Source organism: Tamandua tetradactyla, chromosome 3 (genome assembly GCF_023851605.1).
Source record: "Tamandua tetradactyla isolate mTamTet1 chromosome 3, mTamTet1.pri, whole genome shotgun sequence".
Taxonomy (NCBI): Eukaryota; Metazoa; Chordata; class Mammalia; order Pilosa; family Myrmecophagidae; genus Tamandua; species Tamandua tetradactyla.
In genome coordinates, this window is record NC_135329.1 from 193,739,544 (window position 1) to 193,755,464 (window position 15,921).

Sequence of the window (15,921 nt, forward strand, 5' to 3'; positions counted from 1 at the left end):
AAGGACAATTTGGCGGGTTACAGAATTCTTGGCTGAAAGTTTTTCTCTTTCAGGATCTTGAATATATCATGCCACTGCCTTCTCGCTTCCAGGGTGCTAGTTGAGTAGTCAGAACTCAGTCTTATTTGGTTTTCCTTGTATGTAGTAGATTGTTTTTCTTTTGCCTCTTTCAGGATTTTCTGCTTCTCTTCAACATTTGACAGACTGATTAGTCTGTGTCTTAGGAAAGGCCTATTTGAATTTATTCTGTTTGGAGTTGGACTTCTTTGACTTTTATATTTATGTCCTTTATGAGGGTTGGAAAGTTTTCCCCTATTGTATCCTCCACTACTCTTCCTAGCCCTTTACTCCTCTCTTCTCCTTCTGGACACATCAGTGATTCTTATATTTGTGCACTTTGTTTTGTCTATCATTTCCCTGAGATCCAATTCAAATTTTTTCATCTTTTTTGCCATTTGCTGTTTTGGGTCTTTGAAGTCAGTTATTCTGTCCTCTATGTCACTTATTCTTTCTTCTGTCTCTTCAAATGTGGTGTTGTGTGCCTCTAGTATGTTTTTTATTCGGTCAACAGATTCTTTAATTTCTGTGATATACACTATTTTTCTATTCTTTCAAATTCCTCTTTATGCTCTTCTTGATCTCCTTTATGTCATTTGCTATCCCACTTATTTTACTGAGTAGAGTTGTGTAGACATCTTTGATTAGTTGTTCCAATGTCTGTATCTCCTCTAGCGTTTTAATTTGGTCATTACTCGGGGCTGTATCTGTCTGCATTGTGATATGCTTATTAACCTAATGCTGTCTTCGTGGCATGTAAATATCTTTTTTCTTAGGTCACATTCAAATTGAACTTTTTTTTTTTATGAAACATAACCACAATCAAATACAAACATTCTTACCATATGATCATTCTATTTTTGTTATATGATCAGTAACTCACAATAGCATCACATAGTTGTATATTCATTATCATGATGATTTCTTAGAACATTTGCATCAATTCAGAAAAAAAGAAAACAGACAAAAATTCATACATACCATACCACTTACCACTCCCTTTCATTGATCACTACCATTTTAATCTACTAAATTTATTTTAGCATTTGTTCCCCCTGTTATTTACTTATTTTTAATCCATATGTTTTACTCATCTGTCGATAAGGTAGCTAAAAGGAACATCAGACAAAAGGTTTTCACAGTCACATGTAAATATCTTGATTGATTTACTTTGGGAGTTGATTTTTTGCAGTAGTCTAAGGCCTTGTGTTTGCAGGATGGTTGTACAGCATGGAGCAAGGTATGGGATGGGGCATTCAGTGCGGTGATTTGTTTCAAGTAGTATTGGGGATGTTATGCTGATGCTAGTGAACGTAGGTATACAGTGGCCAGGAAGGATGTAGCTGTGCGAGTGTGCCAGTCTGGGGGGCATAACCCTGTCTCAATTGCTGGCTCAGTCACCCTCCTGTCCCTTCTCTAACTTTTCCGTGAAGCAGGATTAATCTCAAGCTACTCTATTCAACCATCTTCCTGAAAGTCCAACAAGAGAGTTTTTATTTTCCCACTAACAGTGTCTAGTACTTGGCTGTGCACTAAAGAAAGTTCAGATGTCATCGTTTCAAAGCTTGTTCCATGAGAAGCAATAGGAGCAACATTAATACTTTTGGAAAGCAGAGCTTGGTGACTTAGAATTCTTTTCATATTTTAAGATGCTAAAATCAGTCCAGTAATGAAGTAACTAGGAAAAGTTGAGTGGAAACCACTGATCTCTGTTATTTTCAGGGACAAAGCACAATAATCTGCCTCAGGCATTTTTGAAGATGTTATTTTAGAGGTCCCTTGATACATATTTGTTTATATATGTATGATAGATTCTCTGACCTGAGAAGACTGAGTTACAGGGTAAATGTTTCAATCATTTTGGTAGGTATTTCCAAACTCTCCTCCTAGGAATTCTACCATTTTCCCACTCCCACCTGCAGTGCATGAAACTACCCATTTCTCTGAGGTGTTTTGTCAAGCATTTGGATTTCTGCCAATCACTTAAAAAATATATGTACTTTCTCTTATCATTGAGGTCAAACATCTTTTCTTATGTTAAAGGCCATTTATTTTTCTTTTCCTGTAAAATGTCTGTTTATGTCCTTTACCAATTTTTTCTATTTGGAGATTAGCCCTTTGTCAAGGGATTCAGATATTCTTCCTAGTTTGTCATTAGATTTGTTTTATTTAAAATTCTGGTGTGTAATATGAGAGATTGGTTCATCTTTTTTCTCATTGGCTCCCCCATTGGTCCCTGTAGCAATGATTTAAAAGTCTATGTTTATACCACTTTAAGATGCTACCTTTATTATATACTAAACTCATGCATTTATCATTTGGGTTTGTTCTGCTCTTCATATGCTAAATTGTGCTGTGATGAAGAAAGGAAGAATGTCATAATGTTCAAAAAACACTCTAGCCAGAGGGAGAAAAAAGAGGCAATATTGTTGGTTTATATGTAACAAAGGGACCCAAGGACACTAATGAAGATAAGAGGTTACTTAAGTTTGTTTTTAAGTGGTATTTAAGAGAGGGAACTAAGGAGAAGCAAAGAAATCAAATTGGCTGGAGGAAAATGCTAACCCAGAAGTTATTGTTGGCCAAGTCTTAACTATATTATTTTCCATGTACAGAATTAATAAAATGCTAATACGTCGTCATATGTTTACAAATAGCCCATCTGGTTGTAAATTCCACACGTACTAGTGAACTAAAGCTTTAAACTAAGACATTTATATCAGAAGCTAAAGGCAGGGCATGGACTGAGCAAATTCACATAGAGGGCCCTGATAAAGGTAAAATGTTGACAAAGGAGGTACAGCTACGGAAAGTGGAGCAGCATTTTCCTTTCTTTTTTTCCCTTTTTATTCTTTTTCCCTTTTTTGCAGTGCATGTTTGGATATAAAGAAAAAATTCCACCACAATGAATATTGTTATAGCAAAGTGTTTTATAAACATGTAAGTTGGCATGTGCTGGCAGATGAACTATAATTGTACATTTTATTAGTGATCTGGTTACTCAGATTTTCTTGTGATTGATCCTTACTACAGTTACATATTTGATTCTTTTCCACATGACACTTATAAAAGTATCTAATCAACTGCTGGTTTATTTAGTTATTTGTTCTACAGTTTTTTCCTCTTTTTTAGGTGTTCCAGTCTCCACTGCTAGGTAGAGCTACCTAAATCCTTTATATCTCGCTAATTCCTCATAAACAAAATTAAAAGAAAAGCAGTAGAAACCAAACTCTTGTTTCTGAAGGATTTACTTTTGCCTACACGAGTCTTAATGCTTTTTTTTTTTTTACCTTTTTTACTTCAAAGATACTACTAAGAGAAGAAAATGCTCTGACCCCTCTTTCTGCTCCCCATGATAAGTTTTGTAGTTTCATAGAGGATAAGATTCCTTTTTGTTTCAGCTTTATTACTTCGTGTCTGAGTCTTTAGAACTATCTATTTGTTGGGATATTTTGAGCAGATGCTGTTGGATCTGAAGACTTCCTAATCTCTTTCTTTGTAGAAAGAAAGTTTTGTTTTGTTTTGTTTTGTTTAGAGAGAATGATAATTTCAGAAGACTTCCGTAGGAATTTCCATTTTGAATCATCTTGACTCCTTCCCTGGCTTCCCATAGTTCCCCCTATTCTCTGCCAAACAAGTGAGCCTGTTCTTCATGCACTTTTTCCTTTGGGCAACTAAACCTTTAGTGGTGAGCTAAACCCAGCTTATGATCATTTATTTTGCACCAGTCATTAGAAGCTGAGCAATGATAACCAGCTCAGGAGGCAGTAAGGTAAAATAGGTGAATACCCTAACTGAGCATTAGGAGTCACCAGGTGTTTTCCTTCCTTTGCGGCTAACTTGATGAGGGCTTGCCCTTCAATGTATATTCTTCTTACCTACAAATGGAAACATAGTCCCTGTTTCTTCCTTTGGAGTTTTATTTTACCATGTCAGCTAGGGTAGAATTGCTTTTTTCATTCAGCAAGCTATGTATTAACCTTTTTGATAGACAGAAGGGTAAAGCAGGATCCTTGGTTTGAGGAACTCATAACCAGATGTGAAATAAATAAGAGTATCCTAGTAAAGGTATATAGAAAAGATATGGAAATTCAGTGAGAGAGCAGCCAGGCTCAGGCTAGTGGAGGTAGTATCATAGAAGAGGTAATGCTTGAGAGCAGTGAAACATTTCGGATAGGACAGCTGTGTAAGGATATTTGCTTTTTAATATTCTTAAAACTAAGAAATCTTGGAAAATCCCTGGTTCCATCCTTCTGCCATCATCTTGGGAGGTCCACTCAATAAATTGGATTCATCTTGTTTTACTGGTATTGCTGGAAAATCTTATTCTGCCCTGGCTGATACGGGTTGATAGAGGAAAGCACCGTTTCACTTGCCTGTATATATAGGAATGCAAGGGTTGTAAAAGCCTGAGGTTTGGAGATTGGAACATAGAAAAAATGGCCTGGTTTTTACATCCTCATTTTTCCTTGGTTTGGTGAAAGGAGAGTAGATATATTTTGTCAAGCAGGATGAGCTCCTATGCAGAGTGGTGGGATCTAGCCCAGGGGCATCCAGTACCCAGAATCAAAACTCAGACTTTGGATTCTCATGTCCCTTGGTCTCCCTTTCCTTAGGAGTACTAAGACAGCTCAACTTCTTTAACTCCATTATTTCCTACCCCCAAGTAGAGCTTAAATTTGGTCTAGAGTTCTGATTGAAGAATTCTAAATAATAACAGAATCTAAAATGCCTTACTGAAGCAGGACTTATCCAAAAACTGGGAGTAAAAGAGAACTTGGTATTCATGAAGCTGGGAGAAGTAGAGATGGAGTGAGGGGATGATGAAAAATTGGGTAGCTCATTAAGGGCTTTTTATAAGCCAAGCAAAAAGGCTTCAGGTTCCTTTAACCCTGAAATTTTAAAGATTTCTTGAACTGTATCACCTCTTTCACATTAAATCGAAAGAAAATAATAATTAGTAGGCCTCATCCTAAATTTAATCTAAGTTTAATCTGGTTTTCCCAGTGCTTTTCGATTTGGTTTCTGTTTCTACTATACTTTAGTCTTAGGTGGAGTTTTATCACCTATGTTGGTCCAAAACAAGAGAAAGAGAAAAGGATTAACAAAGCTTTCCTCACATTTTGAAGATCTGACTTATTGAGTACTTTGTAATGTTTCCTTTTTGAATCTGAAGTGCATGCATAACAGCCAGACAGCACTTGTAATAGTCCAAGTGTGATGTAGTATCTTTTTAGCCATCTGCTGCTCCAGGCGGTTACAGAGGTCATACTCCCATAGGCAGACCCCATAGCAGAAGTTGCCTCTCATCTTAACACTAGATTCTCTTCTGTTTGCATTTTATTTCATCTTGGAAAGGAGTTCAAAGAAGGACGCAGAGCCAGCCACACAGCCCCACAGGTCCTGTTCAGCCACAGGGAACCACCTCTGGAGCTGAAAGACACAGATGCCGCTGTGGGTGACAACATTGGCTATATTACTTTTGGTAAGCCAGGTGGGGTCGCTCCTTTTGTGTGGCTTTAATGAATTTTAAAACTGGACAGAACTTTCATTGAAGTGGTCAAATAGGAAAGCACGTATATCAAATTGTTCCTATTGCCATTGCCATGACTGTAGGATTGGTGTCGTGGGGCATTAATTACAAAACCGGCTGTGGACTATTTTTGTAACAATAACATTCCCCACTTCTTAAATTTTAAGAAATTTTAGGAAAAAGAGAGTCTCTGATGTCAAAGATTCAGAGTTACGACCATATAACCATTGCTAAGCAGTTGGTGGGAATTCTCTGTTGTTTAGCTTTTTTATTGTTGTTTTCACTAAATAAACCTGAGCTCCAGCCCTGATTCACTTACTCCATTTTTTTCACTGTATAAATTCAAGACTTCCCTTCCTGCAGTTGCTTCAGACTTGGGAGCTGCCTGGTAATTAAAGTGTAGTTTGAAATAACAGCTCACTCACACATTACACCTGGTACTGCAAAAATGTCTTCTTTTGTGAAGCTGAATTTCATTCACCTTGGTACTGAAGGTGTGCCTGTTTATTGGTGATGATTGAATGAGTTTGATTTACCATATTTCATTAAATCTAAGATTCATGTTCTCCTACATGTTATCTCTGAGGTTAGCATACATCTTATAGTTAATAGCAGGTCATGATTGAATTGGCAGCATTTCTCTCTCTGTGGTATGTAAACTGATGATAAACTTGTGGTCAGTGGGCATCTTAGATTCTATGAAATATGGTATCTCCTATCCTGGTATTCATTTCTTTTTAGGCCAGAGCAAATTGGCACAGTATTCCACCTTTCTTATGAGGTATTCTTTTTCATTTCAGCAAAACTTTGCACTCAGAAGATTTTTGCTGATAGTGAGATCAATGAGTAGAATAGGTGCAAGAAACGTACAAGGTTTCCAAAGAAATAATAATAATACAAGATTACAAAATGGGAAAACGTGAGGACTGCAAGTCTGCCCAAGTGCCAAGTACTAAATGGTGATCAGACAGTCTTCAGATGGTTGGTGCCACGAGATAGGCTTTTCTTAGCCCCTAGCTAAAGTAACTCCTCCTAACTACCTGCTCTCGTCAGGACTTGGAGGGTTCAGCCCTTATATATATATTTTTTTAATTGATAAAATCAAGCAACATGCTAACATGAACATTCTTAACATACGAACATTCCATACTTGGTGTACAGTCAGGGGCTCACGATGTCATCATATAATTGTATATTCATCGCCATGATCATTTCTTAGACATTTGCATCACTCCAGAAAAAGAAATAAAAAGAAAAAATTCATGCATACCATATGCCTTACCCCTCCCTCTCATTGACCACTAGTATTTCCCTCTACCCAGTTTATTTTAACATTTGTTCCCCGTTATTTATTTATTTTTAATCCGTATTTTTTCCTCATCTGTCCATACTATAGATAAAAGGAGCATCAGAACAAAGTTTTAATAATCACACAGTCACTTTGCGAAAGCTGTATCATTATACAGTCATCTTAAAGAAACATCAGCCCTTAAATCTTTAGCATTTGGCTCCCACAGCAAGAAAATGAGTTATTCCTTGGAATCTGCTTTCTCTGAAGGCTTATTCTGCACTTCAGCACCAGGAACCTAGGACAGGCAGAGCTTGTTTCCTAATCCTGATTTCTTAAGGTAAACTCTTTTTGACAAAGTCATACTTGCAAAGAGACTTAGCTGAGCTGCAGAGATAGGAACTATCTCTGGCCACAGAATCTGTAACTGGAGTAAATGCCCAGGATCATGCCTCCATGGTAACCCTGTGTTTTCACCATCATCTCCCTTCCTCATCTCCGGGAGAAAACCCTGACAAAGCCTGGGAGTCGTGAAACAAGTAGATTGAATTTAAGCAGGGAGAGAATGAAGTTGAACTTGTGCTGCTGTTCTTCTGACCCTTTGGCATTCTGTCTTATCCCCTGACAACTTCTTTGTGCTCCACCCCCAGTGCTGTTCCCTCGCCATACCAATGCCAGTGCCCGAGACAACACCATCAACCTGATTCACACGTTCCGAGACTACCTGCACTATCACATCAAGTGCTCTAAGGTGAGAGTCGCCACTAGCATCCCAGCTTCCTTTGCTCCACTCTCTTCCAGAATTGATAACCTGGAAGGCTATTTCTGTAGTCCAGACTGTTGATGTGAACTCTGAGTAAGTTCTAGAGGCTTCAAGAAATCATGGCCTTTTTCCCTCTATTCTCACCTTCCCCTCTCCACAACAAAGAGGTAACTGTCTCCAGAAGGACTCTCCTTGCTACTCCCCTACATGACCCTCTTGTCAACCTCAAAGTGTATGATCCCACATCTGCCAAACCTTCCTGATAGGTTCTTCTGAAAACAAAGCTATCTTTCTAGAATATATGACTCTGCTTCAGTGCCTGTTGTGTTTGCTCCCAGGCCTATATTCACACACGTATGCGGGCAAAAACATCTGACTTCCTTAAGGTGCTGAACCGTGCACGTCCAGATGCTGAGAAAAAAGAAATGAAAACAATCACGTAAGTGGAGCAGGACCACAGCTCCTGAAGAAGAAAACAGTGGACATGGGTGGCCTGGCCTTCCAGGTGTCTGGGCAAATAGCTACATGTGAGGTTGGCGGGCTTGGGCCTGTGGCTAGATAACAGACTGAAAATTAGCTTAGCAGGTTTTCTCTACTGAATGGGCCAAGACAGGTTTCCTTGTTTCTATGTCTGTGAGCAGTGAGAATGGCAGCTAGGAAGAAAACAAAGGGATATGTTTCTCCGAGATAAGCAGTGTTCTCTTTGAACCTGAGTTGAGAGGTCAGTCTTGTCCTTAACATCTTCCTAGAGAAGTGGAGTAATTTGCTTAAGGACACTTAGTTGAGTAAATAGTCTTGGAACCACTCCTTAAGTGTTCTTTTTCCTGAGCTGTTTGTCAGCAGAAATTTTGCATGGATAGGTAAGTCTTCTTTATCAGGGACGGGAATGATGAGCCCATCTCTGAACTGTGTGGCTCTGCATCAGGAGAAGCCAGGAGTTTACGTCTTTGTGCAAGGTGCTAGATTTTGATTCCCTTGATGATGACATTTGAGGAAACCTGTTTTCAGAATGAAGTAGCCAGTTCTTATCTGTGACCTTTTGTGCTGGCCCAGTTAAAAGTCTTATGGTGAACTGAGCCAACTATCTACCCTCACAGCCCACACCCAGTATTCTTGAACGTAACTTTTGCCGGTGTTGTATGCCCAGGGCTTTAAGCCGTTTCCCATGGTGTATGAGCCCCTTCTGTGCCAAGTTAGTTTCTGCTCATATCTGAAAGGATGTGAAAGGTGCATGGCTCTGACACCTGAACATCACCTGAGGATTTTCAGCCATGGAAACATCAGATATTCACTCCTGACTCCCTGGGCACAGGCTTTAGAGACTGTTCATCTCTCATTAGGAAATGTGTGCCCCAAGGTGTTTCTCTTCTGGGCTCTGCTGACCACCCAAAGCCCGAAGAGTAGTGTTCAACCTGTATGTAGAGCCTCTGCTTAGAAAGAGGTGTCTAGGCATCTGAAGGCAGTGAAAGACAGTAGCATTTATTCTTCCGTGCAGCTTCTTGGCATTCCCAAAAATGGACTAGACTCCCAACAAAGTGTGATGGGTTGGTGATGGTGTGTGCTCTTGGAGACCCATCCTCTTTCTGCTGCTCCAGAACCTTGTCTTTGTCCTGGATTATACAGTTTCTCCTTTCCCTGCTTGGTCTTAGGCATGCTTTCTCACCAAGCAGGCACCACTTTGGTAACCTCATGTATGAGATAGCCAGTTTTGCTGCTTTCAGGGCTCAGTGGAGAGACAGGCAGTTTAGTTGAGGCCAAGAGGTAAACCAGCAGCTAAGTACTGCAGAAGGGAAGCTTGGCATGTCCAGCCTGTTGTGATCCAGACAGGAAAGCTGGGTGTTATGACTAGTCACAGTAATCACCTGCATCACCTTCAGGCCCAGTCACTGCTTGTCCATTCAGGAGGGTAGCCCATCAGGCAGCCGCTACCCAGTATCACTCCTCAGGGATCTCTTCCTCCCTAATTATGGAAACACCAGGCAGACTTAGGAGTTGCTGCAAAGTGACTGCAGTTGTCTGAGGAGACAGGGATAACTCCCTCCTGATGGGGGACCTGGGAGAAGATGAATTCTTGAAATGAACAAATTGTCCATGAACCTCTTTCCTGGGACTTTCAAAGAATAGCTTTGTCTTTTTTGTTCTCTGGCTTCTCTCTGCAGAGCCAGGCCCCAGAAAGGAGAAAGGGGGTCCAGACAACTACATCCACCCTGAAAACCAGATCACGTTAACGGAGGGTAGAAGTTAACTGGCTCAGTGCTGGGCAGGAGGAGCCAGGAACCCCTCCTCCCCCATACGATAGACAGGAAGAAAAGTCTGCAGAACCTTGAACAGGGCAACATGGGGGAAAGAAGGTAGCAGGCCTGCTGTGAAAAACGGCCCTGGATCTGAAAGTGGCCATTGAAACTCTCATTTTATTTGGAGAGAAGTATGATTAAAGATGGTTTCGTTTTGGGGAGTAGGTGAGATGTTCCAGGTAGAAAATTTTTAGCCCCCATATTTTTGTTATGATTTCCCATAGCCCTCACCTCCAACTTCTTGGCTGCTTTACCAAATACCCAGAGGTGCCAGTTTTAGCCTCTTTGTTTGGGAAGCAGCCTGTTCCCAAAGCTTGCCCTTCTGAGGAAGTCCTGAGTGGAGCAGGACACCAGAACTCAGGAACCTACAAGTGTTCTGTGGCTGCAGATGTAGTCACCACATGATGACATGAAATGCCTTTAGCCTCAAAAGTGTTAGGGGTTGCTTATTCAAACCTCCTGTACCCGCCTTCTGCTCTTAGCCCCAAAACTTATAAGCTATATGGGAGGGAGGACTCTGAACTGACCAGTTGGTCAGTACTAGACCGAAGTTTGAGCCCAGTCTGAAATTCAGGTATATCTAAGTCACCCAGAAGTTGTGGACAAGTGACTCTCCCATTTAACTTGATATACTTACTGTCCTTTAGCGCTTCACACAGTCATTATCTGGTACTCTCCAAAGTGTTTGATAGGAGGAAAGGGGTCATGAAACCATTCTGTGCAAGCTGGATCTGAGTCCCTACCCAGTGGTTCCAACACACCTCTGCCTAAGGCATCTAGTCTTTCCACCTCTTGTTTGGTGTCTCTTTGGGATCCCAGCGCTAGTCCAGGAGTGTGGGGTGGAAGGGATGGTCATCCAGAAACGAGCCTTCACACTTACTCTCTCTTTTTGAAAGGGGGAAGACGTTTTCATCCCGCTAACTGTTGGGCACAGAAGAAGGAAGTAGCTGGCAGCTGAAGGCTGGAACACTTGCTACTGGATAATCGTAGCTTTTAATGTTGCACCTCTTCAGGTTCTTAAGGAATTCTCCGTTTTGGTTTCATTTTGTACACATTTGGAAAATAATCTGCAGAAACGAGCTGTGCTTGCAAGGACTTCATAGTTCCCAAGAATTAAAAAAAAAATACAAAGAATAATTCCACTTGATCAACTTAATTCTTTTTTCTTCCCTCCCTCGCTCCCTTCCCTTCCACCCTCTTTCCCAAGCTCTTTTGCTTTGCAATATGTTACTGGTAATGAGTTGCAGGATAATGCAATCTTAACTTGTTTTCTCCCAAGTATTTGAGTTCAAAACTCCTGTATCTAAAGAAATACGGTTGGGGTCATTAATAAAGAAAATCTTTCTATCTTACTTGAGCATTTGACGGGTTTCTGGACCATGAATCCAAAAGAGAGAGGAAGATGAAAAGGGCACACCTGCAAAACTGAGGTGAAAAACGTTTGGTTCAAGAGCCCCTCAGGTCTAAATCCTCAGCCTCCTTTTATAGGAGAAAATGGCTAGCTAGTGAGCTACTGATTGACATTTCTGAGGAAATCTGAGTATTTTTATTATAAAGCCTGGTCACTAAGTCTACCTGGCTGGTGTTGAGTCACCAAGATGTTCCTGGGATAATTATAGGCAAATTATTCATTCTTTTATAATGAATAATATAGCATTTCCCAAAATGTGTTGCATTGTGTATGATTCTGCAGGACATGGATGGCTGATGCAAACTAATTGGCCAAAGTTCCACTTTTCTCACACAACAGCCTAAAAAAATTAGCACCCTACTCAACACACTTTGGGAGATGCTGGCCTAAGAAATAGCTCAGAGCGCAGCAGAATATGCTCCCTTAGCAGGACACTGATCCTAAAAATAAAATTGATTCAGAAAGTTTGTGTAGTAAGAAATTATCAGAAGAATTTCAGGGGTACTTTCCTAGTTGTCTGCAGCCATCCTCATCATTTCTGCCTCCTTGTTTTCCTTGGAATTTGTCTTGCTCTAGGGCAGCTTGTTTAAAGCTGGTTTGCAACTTAGTAATGAATTGTGAGATCATTTGACTGTGTCACAACCAGCATTTGTATTTCCTAAAGTTTTTATTATGAGATGCTTGCAGATTGATATGTAGTAAGAAATAATAGAGATCCTGTGAAGCCTTTGCCCAGATTCCCCCGGTGGAAACGTCTCCTGTAATCGTAGGTCACTGTCACAACCAGGACCGTGATACAGTCCCCTGACCTTATTCATGTTGTACCAGCCTTAAATACACTCCTTTGTGCATGTGTGTGTGGCATATTTGTATGCTTTATCTATGACACATGAGTTTTGTGTAACAACCACCAGCATTTTTAAGAAATGCAGTAAAATATAGTAGATTAATCAGAAGGCATCACACTTATTAAGGTAAATTTGGGCTGTTTTTAATGCAGTATTATTGAGTTATATTCACATACCATAAAATCATCCAAAGAATACAATCAGTGGTTCACAATATCATCATAATAGTTGTGCATCCATCACCACAATCAATTTTTGAACATTTTCAATACTTCAAAAATAAGAATAAAAGTTAAAAATAGCACCCAAAATATCCTGTACCTGTTATCCCACCTCCACCCCATTCTTTACTTTTTTGTATTTTCTTACTCATCTGTCCATACCCTGGATAAAAGGAGCATCAGGCACAAGGTTTTCACAATTACACAGTCACATTGTAAAAGCTATTTAGTTATACAGTCATCTTCAAGAATCCAGGCTATTGGAACACAGCTCAACAGTTTCAGGTACTTCCCTCTAGCCACTCCAATACACCATAAACTAAAAAGGGACATCTATATAATGTGTAAGAATAACCTCCAGGATAACCTCTCAACTCTGTTTGAAATCTTTCAGCCAGTGAAACTGTCCCATATCTCTCTTCCCCTTTTTGGTGAAGAAGGCTTTTCCAATCCCATGATATCGGGTTCTGGCTCATCCCCAGGAGCAATACCATGTTGCCCGAGTGATTTACACTGCTGGGAGTCATGTCCCACATAGTGGGGAGGGCAGTGAGTATACCTGCAGAAAGTATTAGTTTTGAAACATGTTTAAGACATCTTGACTGGGCTGTAAAAATATTTTTTTACTATGTATCACCGTCCAGAAGTCTGAAAACTACGGGTCATTCAATCATCCAACTTTTATTTTACTTCATTTCAGTGTACTTGTGGAGAGTTCACAGCTCTGATTTACCATCCGGTTTTGATTTCTTTGCTTCATGCAATTCTCTAAAGGTGAGCATCTAAAAGTGACTATAAGCAGTCACCTGTGTGGAGCTTTGATTCAGGGTGGAATGTTCATAAACATGTTAAGTGAAAATGAGCTATTCCCCTTTGGGGTAAAAATTTTAATACCGCTTATATGCCCATCTATTCAACAAATAAATGTCCCAGAGCGTGCTCTCCTGTCCAGGAGGCTAACTAACCCTTTGGCTTCAGTGGAGAGAGATCTTCAGCAGGCCGAGTCAGTCCAGGATTTCCCTATGCCATAACCCTCAGCGACTACTGTTGGTATGGGATCTGTTTCAGTGCTGGGGAAAAACTTGGCTGTATTAGATATATAGAGATATATATGGTGACATATCTTGTGTACTCACTGAGCTGTTGAAGGGATTTCAATTTGTTTTTACTAGGAGCAATTTTTACATTGTTGCCAACTTTAGAACATAACCCCTCAGTATTGGAACTCTAATCTCTCACCAGTGGTGGGAATCGATTTCTGTAAAGAACTGTTCATGACAAAACCATGGTTGCTTAGAAAATACAGAATTAGGAGAAAAGCATTAAATATCTTCTGCAGTAATGTTAAGGAATTATCTAATTTCAAAATAAACTATTTGTTACCATTAAAAATCCACGCTGGTGAAAACTCTCCAGACTTAACTGCCCCCTTTCCCTTATTTCCAGGACACTTAGACATTAATATAGAACTAGTCTCAAAAACCCTCACTCCCCTTTGCGGTAAAGAGGTCCACTCTAACTTGAGCCAAGGCCTGGGGATTGTGGGAGGAAAGCGGCAGTGTGTTCTGGGGAAAGAATAGTCTGGATTACTGGTAATTGGCTCACCTGCCCCTTGCGATCATACATGGGAAGTGGCATCGTCCTTGAATGGGAGCTATAGAGGCAGAAAAGAATGTTTTGGAGTCAGACCTAGATTGAAATCCAGGTTCCACCACTCACTAGCTGTGCAACTGGAGAAATTGCTTAATCTGAGTCCTGTTGTCATCTTTAGTTGGATTTAACACCACCTACCTCATAGGGATTTTAAAAGCAAAAGAGAACAGGTAAGTGCCTACTATGTTATAGGCATTTATTGACATTAAATAAATCTTAGTTCCATTCTGTGCCTTCAAGGGGCCAGGAGTGGTGGGACTGGGGTGGGGAGCAAAGAAAAATCAATGTAAGCCAAGCAACAAGGCACTGTTGGATCTGGAGGTTTCCCAGGTCTTCCCTGGGGGTGCCTGTGTCGCTATCCTGCTAAGGTGACCCTTCCCTGCAACAGAGCTTCAGGGTGGGGGAACCTCTGGATAAGGTGAGATCTGGGCAAGCAGAGAACTAGGGCCTTGGCAGGAAAGGAAACAAGGCCAACATAGGAAGTGGAAACCAGGAAAGTAAGTGGCCCTAGCTACTGCATCAGCTGGTACTTGGTAGTTGCTACTCAGTTACCTTCATTCTGATGGGCCCTTGTCCTATAGCTCCACAGGTTTAAGACCCCACCCGGGTTTCTTCAGTGGTGGTTATTTTGAATTCCAGCAATGCTGCCCTCCTCTGGGGATTACTAAAAGAGCTCCAATTCTGTAGCTCCTTCCTAGGGGGTTGTTACTGACCCAGCCAGCCATCCTAGACCTGGAGACCTGGTTGTTTAGACCTAACAGGAAGGAACAGGGTTTATTCTGCCCATATGGCTGACAGCACTTCCGGAAGCCAGGATCTTGCTCAGTCGCTAGGTCACAATATTGTTATTAAAGCCCTTCAGAGGCTCCAAGGGGCTGGTCTGCTTTTGCCTAGCAGGGGTGAAGAGCATTGAGTAGGGGCTCAAGAAAGAGGGCCCAACCAGGGCCCAGGAAGCCCTCATCCCACCCCATGGCCTCTGTGTGTCCAGAGTTAGTACCCCAACCCTGGTCCAATGTCTTTGGTCAGCAGAGAGAAATTCAAGTACGTAAGAGAGTGAAAATGGGCCAGGGAGACCAAAGAGGAGTCTACACTAGAGTCTGGATTGGGCCCCCTGACCCAGTCTAGCTCAGGAAAAGAGGAAGGGGTTCGGAGTGGGCACGCTAGGGCCTCCAGCATCAGCTGGCACATCCAAAAATGCCCTCCTCAGAGCCCTTCTGTGGGTGAAGGCGGAGGCTGGGGATGAGTCAGGCCCAGGGCTGGCTGGGAGAACAGAGAAGTGGGATCATCCAGGAAGGAAAAAGTAGGGCCAAGTAGGGGACAGAACCCAGGCTTCCCAGCTCCCACTCACCCAACTCGTCCCCCTTTCCACGTCATCCGCCACAGTGTTTAAACAGAGCAGTGAAGAAGAAACACAGACATCCTGGGTCCCGGGATGCTGGGAACAGAAAGGTCTGTTTATTCCTGGCAGTCCAATATCTGAGGGGCCCCACACCCACTTCTGTCTAGACCCCAGGTTGAACTCTCCCAGAGCCTCTGACTCCTGCCCTACTGGATAGCATGGAGCTGAGGCCTGCCTGCTGGAACCGACTCCTCCCACCCACCAGCTCCCTTGAGGATAACTTAGAGGCTGGACATTTGCCTCCTCCCACTTTTTGTCCTGATGGTCTCTCTCCAGGCCCCTGACTGGCTATGTAGCGTTGGCAGAGCTAGATACCTCAGGCCTCGAGCCTGTCAGGCCCAAGCCTTCCCCAGAGAGCCCAGAAGGCCCCTCGGCCCTTCTACCTGTGCACTTCAGCAAGGAAGTCTTTCTTAATGCCTCACCTCTAACTTTCTTGCTGCACTTTCAGCCTATT

At 41.6% G+C, this 15,921-nt stretch overlaps 1 protein-coding gene across 9 annotated transcripts in view; it reads left to right on the forward strand.

Annotated features, from left to right (window-relative positions):
• ARPC2 (actin related protein 2/3 complex subunit 2) overlaps positions 1-11,072 on the forward strand; it is a 44,189-nt gene extending 33,117 nt beyond the window's left edge. For 8 of the 9 annotated variants that reach the window (XM_077155096.1, XM_077155100.1, XM_077155097.1 and 5 more), the window contains 4 exons: positions 5,416-5,542; positions 7,529-7,629; positions 7,980-8,080; positions 10,832-11,072. In XM_077155096.1, the coding sequence (XP_077011211.1) occupies positions 5,416-5,542; positions 7,529-7,629; positions 7,980-8,080; positions 10,832-10,856 (354 nt within the window). In that variant the 3' untranslated portion in view covers positions 10,857-11,072. Of the gene's footprint in view, positions 1-5,415; positions 5,543-6,986; positions 7,219-7,528; positions 7,631-7,979; positions 8,081-10,831 lie in introns of those variants that run through there. The other variant, XR_013173059.1, reaches the window with a different exon arrangement.
• The last annotated feature ends 4,849 nt before the right edge of the window (positions 11,073-15,921 follow it).